This window comes from Ceratotherium simum, chromosome 33 (assembly GCF_057802395.1).
Source record: "Ceratotherium simum simum isolate JZ-2026a chromosome 33, ASM5780239v1, whole genome shotgun sequence".
Classification (NCBI taxonomy): domain Eukaryota; kingdom Metazoa; phylum Chordata; class Mammalia; order Perissodactyla; family Rhinocerotidae; genus Ceratotherium; species Ceratotherium simum.
Window position 1 is genome coordinate 14,245,526 of NC_141932.1, and position 26,558 is coordinate 14,272,083.

The 26,558-nt window shown below is 40.7% G+C and overlaps 2 protein-coding genes across 3 annotated transcripts in view; both read right to left on the bottom strand.

Annotated features, from left to right (window-relative positions):
* LOC147912834 (sulfotransferase 2A1-like) overlaps positions 1-2,727 on the bottom strand; it is a 31,531-nt gene extending 28,804 nt beyond the window's left edge. For both annotated transcript variants that reach the window (XM_087421445.1, XM_087421446.1), the window contains exons 1-2: positions 2,592-2,727; positions 894-1,102 (exon numbers count right to left, since the gene is read on the bottom strand). In XM_087421445.1, coding sequence (XP_087277571.1) covers positions 894-1,102; positions 2,592-2,727 — 345 coding nt within the window. The remainder of the gene's footprint in view (positions 1-893; positions 1,103-2,591) is intronic.
* A 17,494-nt stretch (positions 2,728-20,221) lies between these two features.
* LOC101387423 (sulfotransferase 2A1-like) overlaps positions 20,222-26,558 on the bottom strand; it is a 72,151-nt gene continuing 65,814 nt past the window's right edge. The window contains exons 6-7 of the mRNA XM_087421918.1: positions 25,634-25,814; positions 20,222-20,638 (exon numbers count right to left, since the gene is read on the bottom strand). Of these exons, the coding sequence (XP_087278044.1) occupies positions 20,526-20,638; positions 25,634-25,814 (294 nt within the window). The 3' untranslated portion in view covers positions 20,222-20,525. The remainder of the gene's footprint in view (positions 20,639-25,633; positions 25,815-26,558) is intronic.

Below are 26,558 nucleotides of genomic sequence, written 5' to 3' on the forward strand. Positions count from 1 at the left end.
TTTTGGATAGGACAAAACGCCCTGCAAGGAGTTAACCCAGTTGTGTACATAAGTAAAGATTCAACGAGTTAATACTTAAGACTAGTGCACACACACAGACACACACATGCAAGAACACTTGGCATTTGAACATCTGACTTATACTCTGGATTCTGCACCAATTTCCTTTGTGACATTATTCTAGGTCCCAACTCTCTCTAGGCCTCAGTTTCCCCACACAGGGATTCAACAAACACCAATAAGACACACATAAATAACTGAATTATAAAGAAGCTTGTGAAGTGATGACTTTAAAAAAAAAACTTCATTGTGTTGCTACACATTATGAAATTTCCAAGAGAGGAAGAAATTATTCTAAGCTTCACAATCTAATTTAAGCATAAAACATTTTTAAAAATCATAAGCCAATGAGCACCTTCCAGGAAAGTCTATTTCTAAAAATAATCTGAGATATGCTAGATCCTGGATATCCATGGTCTCTCCTGGGGATTATCTTTTACCCCCATGAGAGATTCCTGTGGCTGCCGAGCCCAACAGACAGCTATATATAGGAAGACAGAGTGGTTAGAGAAACCAGCCATGATGCCAGAGCAGTCTTCCTGGATTTAGGCATTGATTTATGAATAGGCTGCTTCCCATCTCACCCACTGCATATCTGGTGCTTCAACCTAAGCGGCAGGAGCCATTTACTTAAATATTTTTTAGAGCAGCAGAGGGGGGTTATCTAGTATGTAACGCAGTTATAAATCCTGGTTGGGTTTAAAACATGGTTTTCTAAGATTCTGGTGTTGTCATTTCATGTTCCTCTGGTTTACATCTGGGTGGTATCACCTGTGGAGGGGTCTACACGCTTGCACTCAAGAATGGACCATTCTTGACCATTGAGCACTGACCTTGGCCTTGGAACTGAAGAGAGACTTGGGGATGAGTTGGATGGGGAGGTGGGAGCTGATGAGGCGGGGGCCTTCCTTATCCTTCAGTGAATTATAGCCACTCTCAGTCTCTACCCAGGGTGAGCGGTCCCAAATAGGCACAGATTGGATCCACTTGGGATCCCCCTTGGAGAAAATCAGGCAGAGAATTTCAATCAACCAGTGCGTTCCTGGAGAAAGAAGGAAAAATGATGGTCACTCATTTTAATCTGACTTTTTAAAAACTATGATACACATAACATAAATGTACTCTCTCAACCATTTTGTTTTTAATTTTATTTATTTACTTTTTTTCCCCCAAAGCCCCAGTAGATAGTTGTATGTCATAGCTGCACATCCTTCTAGTTGCTGTATGTGGGACTCGGCCTCAGCATGGCCGGAGAAGTGGTGCGTCAGTGCATGCCCGGGATCTGAACCCAGGCCGCCAGCAGCGGAGCGCGCACACTTAACCGCTAAGCCACGGGGCCGGCCCTCAACCATTTTCAAGTGCACAGTTCAGTAGTGATAAGTATATTCACATTGTTGTGCAACCATCTTGCAAAACTGAAACTCTGTACCCATTCAACAGCTCTCCATTTTCCCTCCCTCCAGTCCCTGCCAGTCCCTGGAAACCACCATTCTACTCTCTGTTTCAATGAGTTTGATTACTCTGGATACCGCATAGAAGTGGAATCCTGCCATTTTTGTCCTTCTGTGACTGGCTTATTTCACTCAGCATAATGTCCTCACTGTTCACCCATATTGTAGTGTGTATCAGAACTCCATTCCTTTTTAGGGCTGAATAATAATCCATTATGTGTATATACTATATTTTGTTTATCCATCCATCTGTCAATGGGCATTCAGGCTGCTTCCACCTTTTGGCTATTTGCTTAAATCCTTTTAACCTGCTCCCATTGTTCTTGGCTTTTCACCACCTCACCACTTCCAATGTCTTCAGCCTCAGCCCAGTTGCAGTCCCTCTACCCCCCTCCCCTCATAGAAACGTGATCCTCATCCTTTCAGTCCCTTGAATGTGCCAGGCTCTGTCCCAATTCCCGACCATTGTCCATGCTGCTACATTTACCTGAAAATATCCCTTTTCACTAAATAGTTTCTCATTCATTCTTTCATCTCTTTTTAGAGGATACATCTTCTACTTTTTTAAAGGCTTTTTCTTCTACTTTTTTTTGGCTATGATAGCTGTGTTTATTCACCCCTCCCCAGTTTGATTGAGGTGTAACTGACAAAGAAAAATTGTATAGATTTAAGGTGTACAATGCAGTGATTTGATATATATATACACATTGTGAAATGATGACCACAATCAAGCTCATTAACATACCCATCATCTGACATAATTACCTCCTTTTTCCTAATTCTTCTATTAGGACTTCAGTGGTCACCCTCCTCTATTCCCTCACACAAACAGCTCACTCTGCCTTAGGATTCACTCCTCTAGGTTCCCCTAATACATTAGATTACCCCCTCTGGACACTCATCTTTCTGTGTAAGTGCCTGGCTGAAGCCTTTTCTCTGAATGTAAATGGCATCAGGCCACAGCTCTATTCCCCCAGAGCATTGTCCATTATCAGGCATATAGAAAGCACTCCACTCATCTACTGAGTGAATGAGGGACATGGCCACAGCCTTTCTCAGGATCTGATCCTGCTTCCTTACCTGATTTGGGGTAAGTCAGTATTAAGACATCTTCATCCTTAAACACAAACGTCTCCCACTCTTCTCTCAAGGCTTCAGGGATGAAAGTCAAGGCAGGGAGAGGTATCCCTTTAAGCCACACGTACTGGTCTGACATTGTGATGAGCACTTTGTTCCTGGTGTTAGAGTCTCAGCTGTAGTCACTGTTAGGGGTTTGGCAGCTGCTGGGAGATCAGCATTTATAGTAAAGATAAAACGATTTTAATCTCTCCTGGTTTGTTGAAGAAGTGTCTGCTGATGAAGAAAAGTACATGTTGTAACTGATAGATGGTCAGTTCCAAGGCTGATGATATTGAGCAACTGTGAAGTCATTCAGAGAACATTATGAGCTATTTTGAGGTTGAATTCATGAAAGGGAGCCAGGAGTTCAATAACAAGACCAAGGATGTAGAAATGAGGGCAAATTTTTAAAATACTTTTCATAAGCTTTATTTTTTAGAACAGTGTTAGATGTATTGGAAAATTGCAAAGATAGCAGAGAGTTCCCAGAGTCCATTTTTTCTTCAGGTTTCCTTAGTTTTTCCCTAATGTCCTCTCTCTGTTCCAGGACCCCATCCAGACACCACATCACATCGAGTAATCAGGTCTCATCAGGCTCCTCTTGGTTGTGACATTTTCTCAGACTTTGTTTTTGATGATGTTGACAGTTTTGAGGGGCACTGATCAGGTATTTCAGAGAAGTCCCTCTATTGGGGTTTGCCAGATAGTTTTCTCATGATTAGACTGGGTTTATGGGTTTGGGGGAGGAAGATCCTGGAGGTAAAACACCATTATCATCACAACATTTCCGGGGAACTTACTGTCCACGTGATGATCACTGTTGATGTTGACCTTGATCACTCAGCTGAGGTAACATTTGTCATATTTCCCTACTGCACGTTTACTCTCCCCCATTTCTATGTGGGCATATTTAAAACACGAACTCCAGTCTGAAGGTATTCATGAGTGCACATCGTATAAACTCCACTTGAGGGATATTCTATAAAACAGTTGGCCGGTACTATTCAAATTGTCAAATTATTAAGAAAAGAAAGTAAAGCTGAGGCTACATTCTAGATTAAAGGAACAGGTAAACTAAATCCTGGATTGGACCCTGGACCACAAAAATGCTGTCATTATTGGGACAATTGGCCACATTTGAATTTACAGTCTGGGTTAGACAATAATATTGCATCAAGGCTAAATTTCTTTCCTTTTTTTTTTTTTCTTTTGTGAGGAAGATCAGCCCTGAGCTAACATCCATGCCAATCCTCCTCTTTTTGCTGAGGAAGACCGGCCCTGAGCTAACATCTATTGCCAATCCTCCTCCTTTTTTTCCCCTTTTTCTCCCCAAAGCCCCAGTAGATAGTTGTATGTCATAGTTGCACATCCTTCAGTTGCTGTATGTGGGACGCCACCTCAGCATGGCTGGACAAGTGGCGCGTCAGTGGGCGCCCAGGATCCAAACCCGGGCCGCCAGTAGCAAAGCGCGAACACTTAACTGCTAAGCCACGGGGCCGGCCCCTAAATTTCTTAATTTCTATTTTATTCTGGTTATATAGGGAATATCTTTGTTCTTAGGAATTAAACGCAGAATTCTCTCTCCTGTGCTTTAAACTCACACAGATGTGGGGCTGGATTTATATTAAACTATACCTGGACTACGGGATCTAGTTCTCTTTGCCATTTAATCATTAACGTACTGAGAATTCATTAAACACTTTCAGGTTTTAGGGACTGGGTTAAAGAACTCTCATATCCACCACATGGAAAATCCAGAATAGCATTGTTATTTCATTGGCCCCACCTTTCTATTTCCCAGTCAAGGACTCTAAGGGCCACAGCTTCACCTGTTCACACAACAAGCTAAAGGGAGTGGGCCGACCGAATGTATGGAATCTTGAGGAGAACTAAGGGAAACATCTGGGTTTCCACCGTGTCTCTGTGGGCTTCAGTCAGCTAAAATTAAGATCACCTAATGAATTATCTAAAACCCAATTTGAAAGAAACAATGTTGAAACTGTACACATCCTCTCAGTCCCCTCTGTGCCCCCAGATGTGGTTCAAGAACCTCTGGGCAAAGACTCTGGACTGTAGCGACTGCCCAGGCGGCGAGGCCTGGGAGCCACTGCTAAGCCCATGATTCTGGAGCCCCGGCCCCTGCCCCTGCGGGCTCCACACCCCTAGGGCCCCGGTTTCTGCAGCACCCTGCCGTCCAGCGCCAAGGGAATCTTCCAGCAGCAGAACCCAGCTGCTCCAGCCCAGGCCCCAGCCTGGCCTCACGACCCCTACGCCTTAGACTTCTCTCCAGACCCTATTGCAATCCCTGATTTCACAGTGCTCCTCTCACCCCATGACCCCCTGGAGGGACCCTCCTCCTCCTCCTCCTCCCCCTCCCCCTCCCAGTCTGGGTACCAAGAGGAGGATGAGACTGTGGATGAGAACGACTGGGGCCCTGGGAGGTTACAGGATTTATAGAAGATTCTGTCCCCGAAAAGTCTTGCAGATCCCACGGGGCCAGAGGGGACTAGGGTGTCGTCGGCCCGCACGTGGTGGCCTCGCGGGTGCGGGAGGCGGTGGCGGGTTGGTCTTGAGAGCTGGTTACTCCTCTGAGCGCGGACGTACCTCCATTCATCCGACCTGCGGGGGGGGCGTTTGCTTGTTCACTGCGCGCCCATCCGGTGTCCCGCTGATCTGAGTGTTACTACAATTATTAGAATGCACCGAGCTTTCCAATCTAAATCTACTACTTATTTATTCGTTCACTTGGTTGTTTACAAAGACTCTCCAGGAACTGTTACTGTTTAACCACAGAGGATTTATGTACGTCTTTCTGTAGATTTATTTCTAGTACTTCATCTACATTATTGCCAGACTTTTTAGATGGTGTTTTTAATTTAAAGAAAAATCTTTTTGTCCTGTATATAGGATTCAGTTGACATACTTATTTTGCATCCAGAGACCTGGCTCACTTTTTTTTAATTCTAATAACTTATCTGGAAATTGTTTTGGGCTTGGTCTTTTGAACATTAATAAAGCTCATGGTGATCTTGTAAACACTGTTTCCTCAGAGCCAGGGAGTGTGTCCCCTCTTTTGGTATCCACGCCCCCAACACTGGAGGAGACCCCTCACCCCTTCTCTCTGCTCCTCTGACTCCGGTCTCCTGCTGCCTCTGCTGCCCCCTTGTGGCCGTCCTGGACCCTGGGTGTCCCCACAGCCGGTTCTCTGACCCTGTCCTGGTCCCATTTAGCAAATGCTCCAATCCTCTTAGGACAGGCCAGCCTCAGCAGAGCAGAGAGATAATTAGATTTGGGAGGGGGTCACTCATGTGACAGGCTCTAGAGGGGAGTGATGGGGGGAGGGAGGAGACAGACTGCCAGGATATAAAGAAAGCCCCTCCTGCCTATCTGACAGACCCTGGTAGGGATGGACACACACAAACACTGGAACCCCACCCCAGTCAGACCCTGACATTGTGGGGAGGGCAGAGAAAAATCTAATTCCCGTTTGTTCCAGAAGAGGGAGATGAGGTGGACGAGTCCCTGTGGGCTTCCTTGGGGGTAGGCAGAAGAGAGAAGATTCAGACTCACACCCTGGGCCCCGCCCCGTGGCTTAGCGGTTAAGTGCACGCACTCCGATACTGCCGACTGGCGGCCCGGGGTTCAGATCCCGGGCGCCCACCGACGCACCACCTGTCCGGCCATGCTGAGGCAGCGTCCCACATAAGCAACTAGAAGGATGTGCAGCTACGACATACAACTATCTACTGGGGCTTTGGGGAGAAAAAGGGGAAAAAATAAAAATAAATTAAAAAAAAACAGACTCACACCCTAGGTGGGGAGTGAGGGTGATGCCCCTGGGGACCTCCAGGCACCAAAGGGCCAACAGTGAATGGAAAATGGATTAATATTATAAGGAATGGAGACAGAGTTTGCATTTGCCCTGATTGTCAGAATAGAAAGTGACAGATTAAGTAGCACAGGATTCCTCCCCTCCTCATCTTCTCAATTCCATTTCTCCTCTTACCCAAACAGTCCTAGCTCCCCCACTTCCTTCTGAATCGGGAATCTTCACCATCACCCAGGAAGCTCTACCCACCTCTCCTCACAATCCCAGGCTGTGTCCTGACCATCCCCAGTGGCAGCATCTGGATTTCCTGCTCAGCTCAGGAAGGAGGGAGGTAGTGACTTCCTGAGGGCAGGTCTAGGAACTTCCCCATATCTGTGTCCTCCTGGCAGTGCCAGAGCAAGAATTTCTTTTTTATTTTCCTCCCTTTAACAAATCAAACAAACAAAACTATTGCACTATCAATCATATAGCTATGGTCAGCAATGGAGATCTGTTGGGATTCATGGTGATCCCTATGATCCATCGTGATCCATCTTTGGTGGTTTCCATGGTGATCCTTGTAGATCTATTGCTATCCATGGCGTCATGGGGAAGACAAGAATCAACTGTGTGTTTTATTCTGGAGAAGGTGAAGCTTTTAGACTCAGCCACTGTGCATGTAGGAAAAAGACTCAGGGTGTATATGAAGAGAGTTCATTGTACCTCCAACAAATAGGTAAAGTTCAAGCTTAATTCTGTTCTGGGTGCTCTGGGGTGGAGATGGAGGTGGTGCTGGTAGAAGTGTCTTTGCCTTGTAAAGATTGGAGAGAGGGGAGAAGGAAGTCAAATAGAAATCTGGAGAGACCGGGAGTGGGGGTCCTTTTGCCAGAAGGGACAGATGGGGTCCCTCAATCAACAGGTGAAGAGGAAATCCATTTTGAGATATCCAGGGAACAGCATGGGATATATTCAGATACAGAGACACAGGATGTTCCCTTGTCCGGGGGAACAAAGTGTGGAACAAAAGACACAAAGAACTCAACCACTCTCCAGGGGTCTGGAGGAATAGGCAGGTGTATGATCACAGTTTCTAGTTTTAGTTTCTATGGAGCTCCATTTCTAGGATGAAAACATGGCTATTGGAGAAAATAGAAGAGGTAACCCATTTTCTAGCATCCACAAACTGAGTCTCTGGGTGGTGCAGAGGATGGAGCACTGTGTGAGTGAGACAGAGTCATCACTGAGACCCAGGTGTGCTGGCTCCTCAGCCTGGCCAGAGTGAAAGGTGGGGCCTGTGACACCTCACCTGTCTTAACCTGGAATCTGCTCCCCAGAGCCTCCATCCAACCAGACAAGCCACCTCACTTTCCCAAACTCCAAATCATCCAGGGCCTGTTGGGTCCCTGCAAGATGCTCACCTCAGGGAGGCCTCTGGGTTTCGACACCGTGCGTCATCCCAGATCCCTGGTTTCCGATTCATTACATCTGGGTGGGGCCTGAGACTTTGCATTTCTCAGTTCCCAAGTGATGCTGATGCCGCTGGTCTAAATCACAGTTCTCAAACTTTGCCACCCATTAGAGCCTCTGGGAGTGTTAACATTCCTATTCCCCAGGCCAATGAAGCAGTGTCTCTGAGGGTGGGACCTGAGCACCACTATTTTTTTTTTAATTTTTTGTTTATCGCAGTAACATTGGTTTATAACATTGTATAAATTTCAGGTGTACATCATTATACTTCTATTTCTGCATAGATTACATCATGTTCACCACCCAAATACGGATTACAACCCATCACCACACACATGTGCCGTTTTATCCCTTTCGCCCTCCTCCCTCCCCCTTCCCCTCTGGTAACCACCAATCCAATCTCTGTCTCTATGTGTTTGCTTGTTGTTGTTATTACCTACTACATAATAAGGGAGATCATACAGTATTTGACCTTCTCCCTCTGACTTATTTCACTTTGCATAATACCCTCAATGTCCATCCATGTTGTCACCAATCCCACCAGTATGTTTTAAAGCTCCCAGAGGATTCCAAATGGCAAAGTTTGAGAACTGCTGTCAGCCAAATCTCTGCTGAGGAGCAGATGGACTCAGAGTGTTAATATATCGCTGTCATTACTAAGACCGCACCAAGCCTTTGTTTCACTAAAAGAAAATTCAAAATTGTTGTATCTGATTGTCCTTTTCACAGAAATCCATCTAAATAAGTGCCATAAAAATATTTTTAATGGTCATTGTTGTTTTAATAGTAATTGAATACACTATGTGCCAGTAATATTGCTTGCAAAAAAAAAAAAAAGAGTTTTGTTTGGCTCTTTACCTGAAATTCCTCCTAATAAAATGCCGAGAAGGAAATGACCCTAAACTAGGGCAGTCTAGAGACATAGTGGGGTCAGATCAAAGATGTGGTTCATTCAGGGGCACCCATGAGACTGGGAGAGGAGTGTCTACATACCTGTTGTGATGCATCACAGCCACCAGGGGGCACCAACACAGCACTGCTCCGGAGTTGGGGCCCTTGGGTCTGTGGGAGAGATGCTGCATGTTCAGTGGGAGAAAAGCAGGGAAAAGACACAGAGGCAACATTACATTTGTTTCCATTAGTGTAATTTAAGACTAAAACCAAACAGCTTTTAAAAAAGCTAATTGTGCAGGGATTTGGAACCACGGCTGGTGGGAATTTAAATTGGAACAACCCCCTTGGAAAACACTTGGCAGCACCTACTAAATCCCAGTGGACACACAAATTTTGTGATCCAGCTATTCCAATCCTTGGTGTTTACCCAACAGAAATGTTCACCAAGAGACACAAAAAGACTCATTCACAGGTGCAACCAGGATCATGAACCCAATCTAGAAACTTCCCAAACACCCATCAACAACATCATGGATAAAATAAGGTTTTTTGTGTGGAAATTAATGAGAAACTTTAACTAAATAGGAGCTGTGAAGGCCTGTGGAGGCAGCTCTCCCACCCTACCGCACATCATCAGTTAGACCAAACAGGAGAGACAGACCCTTGCGTCTTGAACAGGAAGTAAAACTACTTTACTACTCAAGCAAGATTTCTCTCCCCACCTGGCAACAGACCAGCCGATGAGAAACACTGCAGCTCAGCCAATGAGAAACACCACAGCTCAGCTAATGAGAAATGCTGCAGCTCAGCCAGTGAGAAATACCACAGCTCAGCCAATGAGAAACGCCACAGCTCAGCCAATGAGAAGCTGTTGCTGCCCTGAACTATTACTTACCCCCAATGGAATTTCGCTTAGAACAGCCCCACCCCACTCCCCCTTTTTCTCTATAAGAGCAGATCCTCTCATTTGTTCTCTGGATTTGCCTGTGGTTTGCCATAGCGTGCACATCCCAAATTGCAATTCTTTTGACGATTCCCAAACCAAATCGTTTTGGAGCTTTTCAAGTCAACAGGTGTATTCACCCAATGAAATACTGATCGTGAGTATGCATCTCATGGCGTAATGATCAGTAAAGGAAGCCAGATTCAAAAATGTTGCTGCAACTCAATTTATAAAGAGGAAAAAACTTTATAAGAAATTGCCTGTTTTCCAGAGTGACTCACAATTTTGAATTCTACCAGTGCTATGGTCTGAATGTTTGTGTCCCCCTAAATTCTTATGTTGAAAACCTAAGGCCCAAGGGGATGGCATTTAGGAGGTGGGGTCTTTGGGAGGTGATTAGGTCATGGGAGCGAGGTAAAACCCTCATGAATAGGATTAGTGCCTTGATCAAAGAGACCCCAGAAAGTTAGCATCCCCTTCCACCCTGTTAAGATACAAGCAGAAGTCTGCCACCCACAAGAGGGACCTCACTGACCACACTGGGACCTCGTCTCAGACTTCCAGCCTCCAGAACTGTGAGAAATAAATTTCTGTTGTTTATGAGCCACTCCGTCTATGCTGTTTTGTTATACCAGCCTGGACGGACTAAGACACCAGCAGTGCGTAAGAGATTCAGCTGTTTCCATCCTTGTCAGTACTAGGTCATGTGAATAATTTTCCTTTTAGCCATTCTCATAGGTATGTACTGGTGTCTTATTATGGCTTTAATTTTTTATTTCCCTAAGGGATAATGATGGTAAACATCTTCTCATGTGCTTATTTGCCATCTTTATATTCTTTTTGGTGAAGTGTTTGTTAAAATCTTTTGCTCATAAAAAAAAATTCGTTGTTTTCTTACTGCTGAGTTTTGAGAGTTCTTTATATATTCTGATCTATTCTGGAGCAGTTCCTTTGCCAGATGTGTTATCTAAAAATATTTTTTCCCCATCTGTAATTTGTCTTTTCACTCTCTTAACAGGCTTTTGAGAGCAAAAGTTTAAACATTTTTATGAAGTCTGATTTCTCACTTTTCTTTTATGAGTCATGCTTTTGATGTCAATTCTAGGAACTCTGAGCCTAATCCTGAATTATGAAGATTTTATTTTATATTTTTCCTAAAAGTTTTATAATTTTCTGTTTTATATTTAGATTTATGGTCCATTTTGAACTAACTTTTGTATAAGGTGTGAAGTTTAGGTCCAATTTATTTGTAATATCACCATTTTTGAAAGGAATATCCTTTCTGCATTTAATTGGTTTAGCACCTTTGCTCAGAATCAATAGATCATGTTTGTGTGGATCTAGTTCAGGATTCTCTATTCTGTTCCATTATGTTTGTGTCACATTTTATGGATTACTGTAGCTTCATAGTAAACCTTAAACACAGGGAGTATAACTCCAGTATAACTTCTCCAACTTAATCTTCTTTTTCAAAATTGAGCTATTTTAGTTCCTTTGCCTTTCCATACAAATTTTACAATTCAGCTTGTCTATACCTACGAAAAGTACTATAGGGATTTTCAAAAAGTACTGTTGGGATTTTGATTGTGATTGGATTAAATCTTGAGCTGAATTTGGGGATAATGGACATCTTTACTACATTGAGTCTTCCTAAGCATAAACGTAGTAGTTTTTTCATATATTTGGACCTTCTTTGATTTTTTTTTTAAAGCTTCTTCATTGTTTTTTTTTTTTTCGTGAGGAAGGTCAGCTCTGAGCTAACATCCATGCCAATCCTCCCATTTCTGCTGAGGAAGACTGGCCCTGGGCTAACATCCGTGCCCATCTTCCTCCACTTTATATAGGACGCCGCCACAGCATGGCCTGACAAGTGGTGCATCAATGCGCGCCCGGGATCCAAACACTGGCCGCCAACAGCGGAGCGCGAGCACTTAACTGGTCCGCCATGGGGCCGGCCCCTTTGATTTCTTTATTCAGCATTTTGTAGTTATCAGCATACAGATCCTGTCCATATTTCATTTATGCCAAAGTTTTCTTTATATGAGCAGCTATAATAAACAATATTTTAAAATTTCAGTTTCCAATTGTACTTTGCTACTATAATGAAACACGATTAATTTTTGTGTGGATCTCATATTCTACAATCTTGCTAAATCCACTTGCTAGCTCTAGGAGTTTGCTTTATTGTTTTGTTTTTGCTTTTGTTTTTTTGGTGGTGTTGTAGATTCTATGACGTCTGCATAAAGGGACAATTTTAATTCTACTTTTCCAAACCGTGTGGCTTTTCTTTCCTTTTCCTGCCTGATTGCATTGACTCAGACTTCCAGGATGTGGGTGAATAGGAGAGGTGATCATACACATCCTTGCCTGGTGTCCAGTCTTGAGGAGGAAGCATTCAGTCTGTCACTATGAAGTAGGATGTTAGTCGTAAGTGTTTGTAGATGTCTTATTAGGGACAGGAAGTTCCTTCTATTCTTAGTTTGCTGAAAATTTTTATCAAGAATGTATGTTGAATTTGGTTAAACAATTTTTATGCATCAGTTGATATGCTTATATGATTTTTCTACTTATTCGGCTGGTATGGTGGGTTACATTGATTGATTTCTGAATATTGAATCAGCTTTGCATTGTTGGGACAAATCCCACTTAGTCGTGACTTATTATTCTTTGTAATACTCCAATTTTCTAATATTTTGTTGACAATGTCTGTACCTGTGTTTATAAACGATATTGGTCTGTAGTTTTCTTTCTGTGTAGTGTCTTCTGCTGTTAGTATCAGGATAATACTGGTATCAGAAAATGAGTTGAGAGGTGTTTACTCCTCTTCTCTATTCTGGAACAAAATGTGTAGAATTGGTCTTATTTTTCTTTAAGTTCTTGGTAGAAATCACTGATGAAATCATCTAGGCCTGTTGATTTCCTTTTCAGAAGACATTAAACTATGAGTCCAATTTCTTTATTAGCTGTAGGATTATTCATGTTATCTGTTTCATCTTGGGTGACTTTTGGTAGTTTGTGTTTTTTGAAGAATTGATCTATTGAATATAAATTGTTGAATTTGTGTACATAGTTGTTCATTGCACTCCCTTATTATCTTTTAAATGTCTGTGCAGTCTGGTCATTTCTCCTCTTACATTTCTAATGTTGATACCTGTCTCTTTTTTCTCTCTCCCAATAAGTCTTGATAGAGTTTTATAAGTAAATTTTTTTCAAAGTACCACCTTTTGTTTCATTGATTTCTCTATTGCTTTTCTGTTTTCAATTTTGTTGATTTCCATTCCTATCTTTATTATTTCATTCTGTCTGCTTGCTTTGGGTTTATCTTGCCCTTCTTTTTCTGCCTCCTTGAAGTAAAAGTTTAGGTCATTGATTTGAGACTTTTCTTTCTTTTTTTAAAAAGAGAAAATCTCTACTTATTTTTAATGAATTAATTAACTAGTTAATTTTCTGTTGTTGTATTAACACTTAACATGAGATCTATCCTCTTAACAAATTTTTAAATGCACAGTACAGTATTATCACTATAATAGGGGCTATATTGTACAGCAAATCCCTAGAACTTATTCATCTTTTATAACTGAAAGTTTATATCCATTGAACAGCAACTCCCCATTTCCCTCTCCCCCTGACCCAAGGCAACTACCATTCTACTCTTTCTATGAGTTTGACTATTTTAGATACCTCAGAGAAGTGGAATCATGCAGTGTTTGTCCTTCTGTGTCTGGCATATTTCACTTAGCATAATGTCCTCCAGGTTCATTCATGTTGTTGCAAATGGCAAAATTTCCTTCTTCTTTAATGCTCGGTAATACTCCCTTGTTAGTATATACTATATTTTCTTTATCCATTCGTTTGTAGATGGACATTTAAGTTGTTTCCAAGTCTCAGCTATTGTAAAAAATGCTGCATGGAACGTGGAGTATAGATATCTCTTTGAGATCAGGATTTCACTTCTTTTGGATAAATACCCAGGAGTGGGATTGCTGGATCATATAGTAGTTCTATTTTTAATTTTTTCAGATAACTCCATACTGTTTCCCGTAGGGGCTACACCATTTTTCGTTCCCACCAACAGTATACAAAGGTTCCAATTTCTCCACACTCACACAAACATTTGTTATATTTTTAAGTTTTTTTGATTGTAGGCACCCTAACAGGTATGAGGTGATAACCCATTGTGGTTTTGATCTGCATTTCCCTGATGATTAGTGATGTTGTGCACCTTTTCTTGTACCTGTTGGACATTTGTATGTTTTCTTTGGAACAATGTCTGTTCAGATCCTCTGCTCATTTTTTTTTTTTTTTTGTGAAGATGATCAGCCCTGAGCTAACATCCATGCCAATCCTCCTCTTTTTGCTGAGGAAGACCGGCCCTAAGCTAACATCTACTGAAAATCCTCCTCCTTTTTTTTCCCCCTTCTCCCCCAAAGCCCCAGTAGATAGTTGTATGTCATAGTTACACATCCTGCTAGTTGTTGTATGTGGGACGTGGCCTCAGCACGGCCTGACAAGCAGGGCATCGGTGCGCGCCCGGGATCTGAACCAGGGCCACCAGTAGCAGAGCGCGAGCACTCAACACTAAGCCACGGGGCCAGCCACCCCGCTCATTTTTTAACAGGATTGTTCGTGTTTTTTGTTGTTGTTATTGAGTTGTATGAGTTCTTCATATATTTTGGATATCATCCTCTTGTCAGATATATGATTTGCAAATATTTTCTCCCATTCCAGAGGTTGCCTTTCATCTTGTTGGTGGTTTCCTTTGCTGTGCAGAAGCTTTTTAGTTTGATGTAGTCTTACTTGTTTATTTTTGCTCTTCTTGTCTTTGCTTTTGGTGTCAAATCCAAAACATCATTGCCAAGACTGATGGCAAGGATCTTTTCCTCTATGTTGTCTTCTAGGAACGTTGTGGGCTCAGGTCTTACATCCAAGTCTTCAGGCCATTTTGAATTAATGTTTGTGTATGGTGTAAGATAGGGGTCTTTGGCATGTGGCTGTCCAGTTTTCCCAACACCATTTATTGAAGAGACTGTCTTTTTCCAATGTATAATCTTGGCTTCTTGCTCATAAATTATTCGACCATATATGCATGGGTTTATTTTTGGGCTATTATGTTCCATTGATCTACGTGTCTGATTTTATGCCAATACCATACTGTTGTGACTACTATAGCTTTTTAATATAGTTGAAATCAGGAACTGTACTACCTTCAGCTTTGTTCTTCTTCCTCAAGATTGCTTTGGCTATTCAGGGCTTTTGAGGCTCCAGACAAATTTTAGAATTCTTTTCCCTATTTCTGTGAAAAATGCCATTGGCATTTTGATGTGGATTGCATTGACTCTGTACATTGCTTTGGACAGTATGGACCTTATAACAATATTAACTCTTCCAATCCATGGGCATGGAATATATTTCCATTTATTTGTGTCTTCTTCAAGTTCTTTCACCAATGTCTTACAGCTTTCAGTGTGCAGATCTTTCACCTTCTTGGTTAAATTTATTCCTAGGTATTTTATTCTTTTTGATGCAACTGTAAATGGGATTGTCTTTAATTTCTCTTTCTGACAGTTCATTGTTAGTGGATAGATATTCCATTGATTTTTTTTTTTTTTGAGGTAGATCAGCCCTGAGCTAATATCTGTTGCCAATCCTCCTCTTTTTGCTGAGGAAGATTGGCCCTGGGCTAACATCTGTGCCCATCTTCCTCTACTTTATATGGGATGCCACCACAGCATGGCTTGACAAGCAGTGTGTCAGTGTGCATACTTAACCACTACGCCACCGGGCCGGCCCCTCAACTGATTTTTGTATATCAATTTTGTACCCTGCAACTTGACTGAATTTGTTGATTAGTTCTAACATTAGTTCTAACATCTAACTCTCATGGAGTCTTTAGGGTTTTCTATATATAATAACATGTCATCTGCAAATAGAGACAGTTTTACTTCTTCCTTTTCAGTTTCAATGCCTTTTATTTCTTTTTCCTGTCTGATTCCCTGGCGAGGACATCCGATATTAAGTTGAATAAAAGTGGTGAGAGTGGGCATCTCTGTCTTCTCCTGATCTTAGAAGAAACACTTTCAGCTTTGCACTGTTGAATATGATGTCAGCTGCAAGTTTGTAATATATGGCCTTTATTGTATTGAGATACATTCTGTCTATACCCATTTTATTGAGAGTTCTTATCATAAATGGATGTTGGATCTTGTCAAATGCTTTCTCTACATCTATTGAGATGATCATGTTGTTTTTATTCCTCATTTTGTTAATGTGGTGTATCTCATTGATTGATTTCGGATGTTAAACCATCCCTGTGTCCGTGGTATAAATCCCACTTGATCATCGTGTATGATCCTCTCAATGTATTGCTGTATTCAGTGTGCCAATATTTTGTTGAGGGATTTGCATATGTGTTCATATTGCTCAGCAATATTGGCCTGTAATTTTCCTTCTTTATGTTGGCCTTGTCTGATTTTGGTATCAGGGTAATGTTGGCTTCATAGAGTGTGTTAGGAAACATTCCATATTCCTCAGTACTTTGAAATAGTTTGAGAAGGAGAGGTATTAAATCTTCTTTGAATGTTTTGTAGAATTCTCTGGTGAAGCCAACTGGCCCTGGACTTTTGGTTTCTGGGAGGTTTTTCATTACTGTTTTAATCTCTTCACTTGTGATTGGTCTATTCAGGTTCTCTATTTCTTCTTGATTCAGTTTTGGGAGGTTGTATGAGTCTAAGAATTTATCCATTTCTTCTAGGTTATCCAATTTGTTGGTGGATAGCTTTTCATAACATTCTCTTATAATCCTTTGTATTTCTGTGGTGTCCATTGTAATTTCTCCTCTTTCATTTCTAATTTTATTTTAGTCTTCTCTCTTATTTTATTAGTGAGTCTGGCTAAGGGTTTGTCAATTTTGTTTATCTTATCAAAGAACCAGCTCTTGTTTTAATCCTTCCTACTGTTTTTTGTGTCTCTATTTCATTTATTTCTGCTCTAGTTTTTATTATTTCCCTCCTGATGATTTTGGGCTTTGTTTGTTCTTCTTTTTCTAGTTCTTTTAGGTGTAGTTTAAGATTACTTATTTGAGATTTTCTTATTTGTTGAGGTGGGCCTGTATTGCTATAAATTTCCCTCTTAGAACCACTTCTGCTGTATCTCATAAGGCTTGGTATGTTGTATTTTCATTTTCATTTGTCTCCAGGTAATTTTTATTTCTCTTTTGATTTCTTCGTTGATCCAATGGTTGTTCAGTAGCATGTTGTTTAGTCTCCATGTATTTTTGCCTTTCCCAACCTTTTTATTGTCATTGATTTCTAGTTTCATAGCATTGTGGTTGAAAAAGATGCTTGATATGATTTCAGTCTTCTTAAATTTATTGAAGTTTGCCTTGTTTCCCTACATATGGTCTATTCTTGAGAATGTTCCCCGTGCACTTGAGAAGAATGTGCATTCTGCTGTTTTTGGATGGAATGTTCTATACACATCTATTAAGTTCATTTGGCCTAGTGTTTCAATTATGTCCACTGTTTCCTTGTTGACATTCTGTCTCGGTGATCTAGCCATTGATGTAAGTGGGGTGTTGAGGTCCCCTACTGTTATTGTGTTGCTGTCAATTTTGCCCTTTAGGTCTGTTGCTTTATATACTTTGGTGCTTCTATGTTAGGTACATATATATTCATAAGTGTTATGTCCTCTTGATAGAATGTCTCTTTTATCGTTATATGCTGCCCCTCTTTGTCTCTCATTGTCTTTTTGATCTTGAATTCTGCTTTGTCTGATATAAGTAAGGCAACACCTGCTTTCTTTTCCTTGCCATTTGCTTGGAGTATCATCTTCCATCCCTTTACTCTGAGCCTTTGTTTGTCTTTAGAACTGAAATGTTTTTCCTGAAGGCAGCATAGTGTTGGGTCTTGTTTTGTAATCCATCCAGACACCCTGTGTCTTTTGATTGGTGAATTAAATCCATTTACATTTAGAGTGATTGTTGATATTGGAGGTCTTAATACTGCCATTTTATCTCCTGTTTTCCAGTTGTTTTATATTTCCATTGTTTCTCTTCCCTTGTATTCCTGACTGCCATTTCAGTTTGGTGGTTTTCTGTTATGGTTTTCTCAGTTTTCTCTTTATTTATGATTTGTGGCTCTATTCTGCTTCTTTGTTTAGTGCTTGCCATGAGGTTTGTATAAAAGATCTCATAGATGAAATAGTCCATTTTCTGATAGCCTCTTATCTTCATTAGCCTAAGCAGGTTCCATCCCTTCCCTCTTCCTCAGAGATAATGTTGGCACAAATTATTCTTTTCTGTGTTATGAGTTTGTGACTAAATTGAAGTATTTATAGTTATTTTTGATGCTTTGATTCCCTTTACCTTTTATGTTATAATTAAGGGTTTGCTAACCTGTTCTGGCAGAGAGCTACAATTTTCTGATTTTGTCTGTCCATTTATCTCCTTGCTCAAAGCTTTGAAAACCTTTTCCTTTTTGTTTCAGGTAGGAGGGCTTCCTTCATCATTTCTTGTACGGGAGGTCTAGTGGCAATGAACTCCCTCAGCTCTTGTTTATCCGGAAAAGCTTTTATTTCTCCATCATAGCTGAAGGATGGTTTCACTGGATAGAGTACTCTTCGCTGAAAGTTTTTGTCTTTCAGGATTTTGTATATATCATTCCATTCTCTCCTAGCCTGTAAGGTTTCTGCTGAGAAATTCACTGAAAGCCTGATAGGGGTTCTTCTGTAGGTAATTTTCTTCTGCCTGTCTGCCCTTAATATTTTTTCTTTGTCATGGCTTTTCAATTTTACTATTATATGCCTTGGAGAAGGTCATTTTGCATTGACGTAATTAGGAGTTCTATTGGCTTCATATATTTATAAGTCCAGTTCCATCCCCAGGTTTAGGGAATTCTAGCTACTATTTCTTTGGGCAAGCTCTCAGCTCCTTTCTCCCTCTCTGCTCCCTCTGGAATATCTGTAATCCTTATATTGCTTTTCCTAATTGAGTCAGATATTTCCAAAGAATTTCTTCATTTTTTTTAAATCTTAGTTCTTTCTCCTCCTCTACCTGAAGCATTTCTTTATTTCTGTCCTCGAATTCACTATTTCTGTCCTCCATAACATCAAGTCTATTTTTTATGGTTTCTAGATTATTTTTTATCTCATTAATTGTTTTATTCATATCCAGAATTTCTGGTTGGTTTCTTTAGAGTTTCAATATCTTTGGTGTAGTATTCCCTCTGTTCATTAATTTTGTTCCTGAGTTTTTCAAGCTGTCTTTCTGAATCTTCTTGTAACTCATTGAGTTTCTTCCTGACAGCTATTTTTAATTCTCTGTCGCTTAGATTGTAAATTTCTGTGACTTCAGGATTGCTTTCTGGAGTCTTGTCATTTTCCTTCTGCTCTGAAGTGTTACTGTAGTTCTTCATGGTGTTTAATGAAGTGATCCTTTGCCGGCGCATTTGTGGCAGTATCAGGTCACAGATTCCACTGCCACCGCTGGGGGGAAGCAGGAGCTGTGTTTTCTGATCCCGCCCCATCTACTGGAAGTTGCATGGGTAGGGCTACTCTGTGTTTGCCTGGGCTGGATACAGCCACTCTGCATGTTGCTCTCATGTGGGCAGGGCCTCTGCATTGGGTAGGTGGGTTGGGCACCATGGGTGAGGCCTCTGTGCTGGATAGGGGACTGGCTGAGCTGCTGCACACTAGGCAGGAGGCGCACCTATGCAGGGGCTGAGCAACCACTCAGTGGATCTTGTGGGCTGCTGTGCTCCATGGGGGGGGCCACCTTCTGAGTGGGAAGGGCACCTTCTCACATGCACTGCACATGTAAAGAATGAGCCCACCACTCAGTGAGTCCTGCAGGCTGCTGTGCTCCGTGGATGGGGACACCTTCTCAGCAGGTCAGGCACACTCTCACCTGCACTGTGCTCAGTCAGCGGGCACCTTCATGGGGGCTGAGCTGCCACTACTCACTGTAGAGGATTCTCACTGGCAGGGCCACCACAGCATGATGGGTGCTCTCTCAGGCCAGGCTGCACTCTGAAAGCATTTGTGCAGGCTGGACTATCACTGCCTCCTCTTACAGTCATGCTGGCCACTGTGTGAGGATCTGTGACCTGGCTCACTGCTTCCAGGGAGGGGGAGAGGTGCACACACCTACTTCCACTGCCTCCCAGGGATCCAGTCCACCCACCTTCAGTTGTATAACTGCATGGATCTCTCAGACATCCTGTTGTGCTCTGCAGGGAATCCTCTGCTGGTTTGTGAATGTCCATTTAGTTGTATCATAAAGGGGAGAGACTAAGGGAATAACTCACTCCACCATGATGCTGATGTCACTCCACCATATATCCTTTATGATTAAACACTACATAGTAATGGAATAATACAAAGTTGGGAATTATACACCTGAAGGTCAGAATAATAATAAATTGTGGAGCTACAGACAATGGAAAGAAAAAGAGCCTGAACTGCTTCTTAATTTTGTATCTCATTTTTATTTAAAAATTCTGACATAATTTTGGGCAATACTTATATCATTTGTTTTATTTTTTTCTCATTTCTTTATCATACTGTTTGTATCAAACATTACAGACACTTTTTGAAAGCTGGGATGCTCATAATGAATTAGTGGTACCCTGGTAATTTTTAACAATCAAGCCCTCAAAGATGCAAAGATTTGATCACTCGAGACCCCAGGGTGAAATACAGGTTTTCTGCAATTACCCTCCTTCATGCACATGTACAAGGACAGGAAAACAAATATCAATATTCAAATACAATCTAGAATTTTTGAACATTATTCCCATGGGAACAGCTCTCGAGGAACATCCGCCATCTTCTCTTGGAATATTTTATCAAAGGCTTCAGCTTGGGCCGCTGTGAAGTGATTTTTCCAGTCCCCAGAAATGCCTGACAAACATGAAATAGAGACTCAGATCAGATCTTGGAGTAGGTCTCAAGACCCCAACACATCTCCTCCTGGATCTATTCCTTCAGTCCACTTGACATGGAAGTTGTAGTTAATATAGAAGAATGACCAATGGCTCAATGGTGGGCCTCTATACTGCCTGGAAATCATACCCATTTACCCTTCCGTCTGCCTGGAAATGATTTCCTATATTCTCCTCTTTCTCAACCCATCCTCTATACAATTCATCAGCAAAACTGCAGCTATATCTTCTGATACATCCAGAATCTGGCCATTTCTCACCACCTCTATTTCTACCACCTTGGCCCAAGTCAACATCATGTCTCACCTGGATTATTGTATTAGACTTCTAACTAGTCTCTCTGTTTTTGAATTTTCTCCATTATAAGTTATTCTCAGAGTGGCAGCCATCTTGATTGCTTGAGAAGCTAAGCCAGATCATGTCCCTTCCTGCTCAAATTCTCCAAGGACTTTTGGTTTCACTCAGTGAAAGTGCTTATGGGTTCTACATGGCTTCAGGTGATTTGGCCCCTGTCATTTCTCTGACTCCATCTCCTATGACCATCCACTTGCTCACTCTACCCCATCACGCTGAGTCTTCCAACTCTGCCTCAAACGTTTTCCCTCTTCGGTCTATGTGCATTTCCTGTTCCTTCTTCCTGGAATGCTGTTCTCTCAGATACATCTGCATCTTGCTCATTTGCTTCTTTGATGTCTTTACTCCAAGGCAGCTTCTCAATGAGGTTCTCTTTCACCTCCCAATTTAAACTGTAAATCCCCATCATTGCTGTATTTTGCTTCAAAACACTTATCACGTATGAGATGCTATATGTATTTTCTTTGTTGTGTGGCATCTCCAATTTATGTAAGTTTTAGAAAGTCACAAACTTTTCTTTTTAACTTGCCAAAGACTTAGTGTTTCGAAGAGTCATAGATACATATGATACATACATAGATACATACTCAAATATTTGTTAAAAGGATGACTAATAGAATGAGGAATTTACGATTATTATCTCCATTTTATAAATGAGGAAAAAAGACTTGGGGAGGTTACAGAGTTAGAAAGTGATGGATGTGGATTTGAAGCCATAGATTTTGCAATCAGAAGCCATACTCTTAATTATACAATCGTATTATATTTCTATATCATATACATGAATACCTGTGTGTTATATTAATATATTAACTAAATTAATACATTAATTAAATGAATATATAGCAGAATAATATATAATTACATATAAATTGCATATATATATATAAATTACATACTATTAACTTCTATGCATAGAAGTAATGTAACAGAATGTCTAATAAAAAACTGGTGCCCCAGAAACATCCATTGTTACTCTCATGTTAATCGTTATCTTCATTATTAGAACAATTTTTATCATTGATATCTTAGGCTCGTGTATCATCCATAACACTCCTGACTTTTGGGAAACCAGAAAATGCTCTTGAGGCACCAAAGTCTCTGTAAATTCAATATGGCAGCCCCCTCTTAAACATCAGTCCAGATAAGAGAATCCAATTTTCCATGCAGGGTCCTCAAGTTCTAAATCGTACCCATTTTCAAAATCCTACAAATACTTCTGATGTAAATTTCTGTTTATGTCTCTCCTTAGTCCTTTTCTCTTAAAAATCTCCCCAACCTCTTGTGTATTAGTTTGCTAGGGCTTTGTAACAAGTACCACAGACTGAGTGGCTTAACAATGGAAATATATTTTCTTACAGTTCTGGAAACCAGAAGCCAGAGATCAAGGTGTTGACAAAGTTGGTTCCTTCTGAGGCCACAAGGAAAGAGCTGTTCTGGGCCTCTCTCCTTGGATTATAAATGACAGTCTTCTTCCTGTGTCTTCATATTGTCTTCCCTATGTATGCATCTATGTCCAAATTTCCTCTTCTTATAAGGACACCAGTCATATTGGATTACATCCCACTCTAGTGACCTCATTTTAACTTAATTACCTCTGTAAGAGCCTATCTCCAAATATGGTCACATTCTGAAGCACTGGATATTAGGGCTTCAACATATGGATGTGCCAGGGGGACACAATTCAGTCCATAACATCTTGGTTGTGAAGACACCTTTAAAAAAACTCTGTGAAGCACTAATATATAATAGTGGTTGAATGATCTCAAGTTTTGGATAAAGTTCATTAGAGCTTCAGGCCATACTTATGATGTTTACTGTCCTAGTATTAACAGCTATATTGCAATGATTTTGATATTCTGATCTGTAATATGTTTAGATATGTCATAATAGGACAAAGTTTCACCAGCTCATTAATTATTATACTTTAAAGCAAACTTCTTTAATAAATTATTATATTATGTTTTTAATCAGTCTTCTTTCTGTTTAAACAACAAAAGTCTTAGAATATCTAAACCATGCCAGACATCATCCTTTAGCATAAAAATAATCAAGGATAATAATAACCATAATTCATTAGAGAAAACTATTGCTTTTATCTGAAAATCAGATAGGTCACCAGTAATGGAGACTTCAACAGCCAGGACTCTCCTAAGTGCAGTTACTATGTGTAGACACCGAAGGGCAATAAAAAATATTTTTCTTGTGTCCTGAGCAGAAAGCTGTCTCAACCATCATAAAAGTAGGTCGAACAGAACAGCCCTTGACAAGGAACAGCCAACATTTGATATGGCTTTTCATTACATCATGATTTATATAACTAATTATCTAATTATAATTGATATAATTAATTTTAAAATCAATCTTGGACCTGTATGTGCCTCCAGATGAAAGAAAGGACACAGGTCAGACATGGGTTAGAGAAGCTGGATATTATTCCTTTTCATCCATTTCTTTCTTTCACCCACCTATCCATTGCTAGTAAACTCTGTCCTAGAATAGTGAAGTCGTAAAGCATGGTAGTTGTAAGTTTAGTCTCTAGCATCAGTGACCTGGATTTCAAAGTGTCTTATTAGCTGCATCAGGTATCACACATTCCTGACGAAAATAATACTACATGAGATTGTTGTGATGATTCACTTACAAACTACATGTTGAGTCAGATCATCTGCTGATCAATAATAATCACATGGTAGTTGTTAACTATTATTATCGTTATTATATCTATCCCTCTCAAATCTCTATAATATATAATAAAATCCCTGAGTTACTGGAAAATATTGAAATCCAATATGGTTGCCTTCTGGAGGAGTCATCCTAGACAAGAAGAAATAGTAGGTGTACTCACCGAGTTATGCACCAAATTCGACTGAATCCACTCTATTATGTCTCTGCCAAAAATATGCTTTGTTCATTCCCATTGCCTTTCTCTCTTAAACAATCACCTTTTGTCCTTTTAGCCATTTCACACAAGCATTGTACATAAATATAACATTTTAAACTCTTCCGTACCCTGATGCATAAAAGGAAATTGAAGAATGGACAATCTCTCTATGCTAGGTATTCCCTTTACTTCTAGTTTAGTAAAGTGCCAAAAGACTAGGATTGCTTGAAGTCTTTTTTTTTCCTAAACAACAATTATTTATTTTCTCACTGTCTGGTGGCTTGAGTCCAGGATCCAGGTGTCAGCAGGATTGGTTTCTTGTGGAGGCTTCTCTCCTTGGCGTGTAGGTGGTCGCCTTCACATGATCTCTTTGTGTATGTGCATGTGTGTGTCCAAACTTCCTCTTCTTATAAGGACACCAGTCATATGGATTTACGCCCACCCTAAAAGCCTCATTTTGCCTTAATTACCTCCTTAAAGACCTTATCTCCAAATACAGTTACATTCTGAGGTACTAGGTTAGGAATTCAACACATGAATCTTGAGGAGACACAATTGAGCCTCTAATGCTTGTCCCTCTGGCCTCCTCTTCCCACTTTATGTCTTTCTCTCATGAAAAGACCTTCACCTCATCCCAACTGCCCAGAAGTCTAAACCCATTCCAACATCAACTCTAAATCCAAAAATCATCTAAATGTCATGTAAATCAGGCACGGGTGAGACTCGAGGTAGGATTCATCCTGAGGCAAGATTCTGCCCCCCACCCCAGCTGTGACCTCTGAAACCAAATAAGTTATCTGCTTCCAAAATACAATGATAGAAAAGTCTTAGGATAGATATTCCCATTCCAAAGGGGAGAACTCAGAAAGAAGAAAAGGATCACACGTCCCAAGCAAATCCAAAACCTAGAAGGGCAAATTCCATGAGATTTTAAGCAATGAGAAAGCCTCATTGTGTTGATACTCTGACCTCCTAGCTCACTGGTCTGGTGGCCCCCAGGCCTTCTGCCCTCTGTCACCACCTGCTTGAGGTCTTTTGAATCACTTACTATCTTCCTTCCAGGGATCACCATACTGCATATATTTGAACTATGACATTTTAGGAAAATGAGCTCCTATTCCATGCAGTAGACATTCTTCATTCATCTTCAGCCCAAAGATATGGACACGATAAATCTTTCATCACGGGGGGTCATACAATGTCTGACAGCAAGACAAGCTCTCAGCTAAGTGAAAAGTCTCTCCTCTCTCCTTTTCTCAGTTGAATAATTCTTTATACATTTCTTTGTTCAGGGTACTTCTCTATGCTAAATCACCAGTGGGGTAGCACAACATGACCATCCCCAATCCTGTCCTCATTTTCCAGGTTAATCCTAGTGGACAAGTTGGCAGGAGTAGCAAATTAACCTGGTCAGTGTTTGTAGAATGGATATGCCCCATGTCATATTCTAAGGAGAGAGAATCAGAATGACCTCGCATAAGTCAGATGACCATTGCAGTCTTATCAACTTTATCCAAGTGCCTGCAGCCCTGCAGTACATCAGTACTATGAAAAAAGATTCCCTGATAAGGGCATTTGAGAAGTTCTCTGGGTGATGAGCAGTTAGAGTTGATAAATTCAAACACTCCCTAGTCCCAACTGTTAGTGCCCTACTGTAAACACCAGAATGCCCTCCATGTATATAATACATTTTGAAGGCAGAGCATTTTCTTTTACCTTTTCTCATAAATGATCCATTCTTCTCATCTAAATACTGACCATGCGGGAGGGAATAATTGGACATCTTGTTTTCTTTCATGACCTGGAAAGAGCTATTCTTGAGGAGTGAGTTCAGTTCTTCTGGTTCTAATTTCTTGCCCAGGAATTGGCAGATCTTCTCTACAGTGCTTCTTGTGTCCTAGAAGAAAAAATGAGAGAGAGGATATGAAAGAGAAGAACATTGAAAAGAGTGTGAGAAGGAAGAAACAACAATGTGAGGAGAAGGAGAGGTGGGAAGAAGAGAGGAACAACGTGAAAAGTGAGAAGTGATTGGTAGGATGCAACTAGGAGGAAGAAGGGGGAAAGGTAAAGAGGAAAGAGCACAAAGGATGTAAAAGATGCAGGATCCACGTGGATTTCCCAGCATAGTGGAGTTCAACACTAAACACAGGGCCTGGGTTTTCTAAAGAGACTTTTAGAAAGACTTTTAGACAATTATGATCAGGATTAAGCAAGAAGAGGTTCAGGGAGAACCTGACAAAGATTGAAGGGATTGATTTCAAATTCTGCTGTGCCATCAGTTAACACAGTTTTCTATAACTAACATTTGAATAACACACAGAGTTTCATAATATCTTGTTACATATTATCTCAATAATTAGTACTTGACACATGATCCTGGGAGGTTATTATAAGAAAATGGCTTTTATAACCAGAAAGACTTTGCTTTAAGTCATAGACCTTCATCTTAGAGCTATAATGCTTTAAAATGTTTATTTATCCTGTGAGGCCTCATTATGATCTAACCAGAGAATACACAACTGTAGAAATTACCTCAATAAATGTTCATTTTGTGATTTGAAAGCATAGGTACTGGAAGGTATGGAAGCACATAACCTGAGGTAGGTAAACTTGTTACAAAATCTTCTTGGTAAAAATGCTA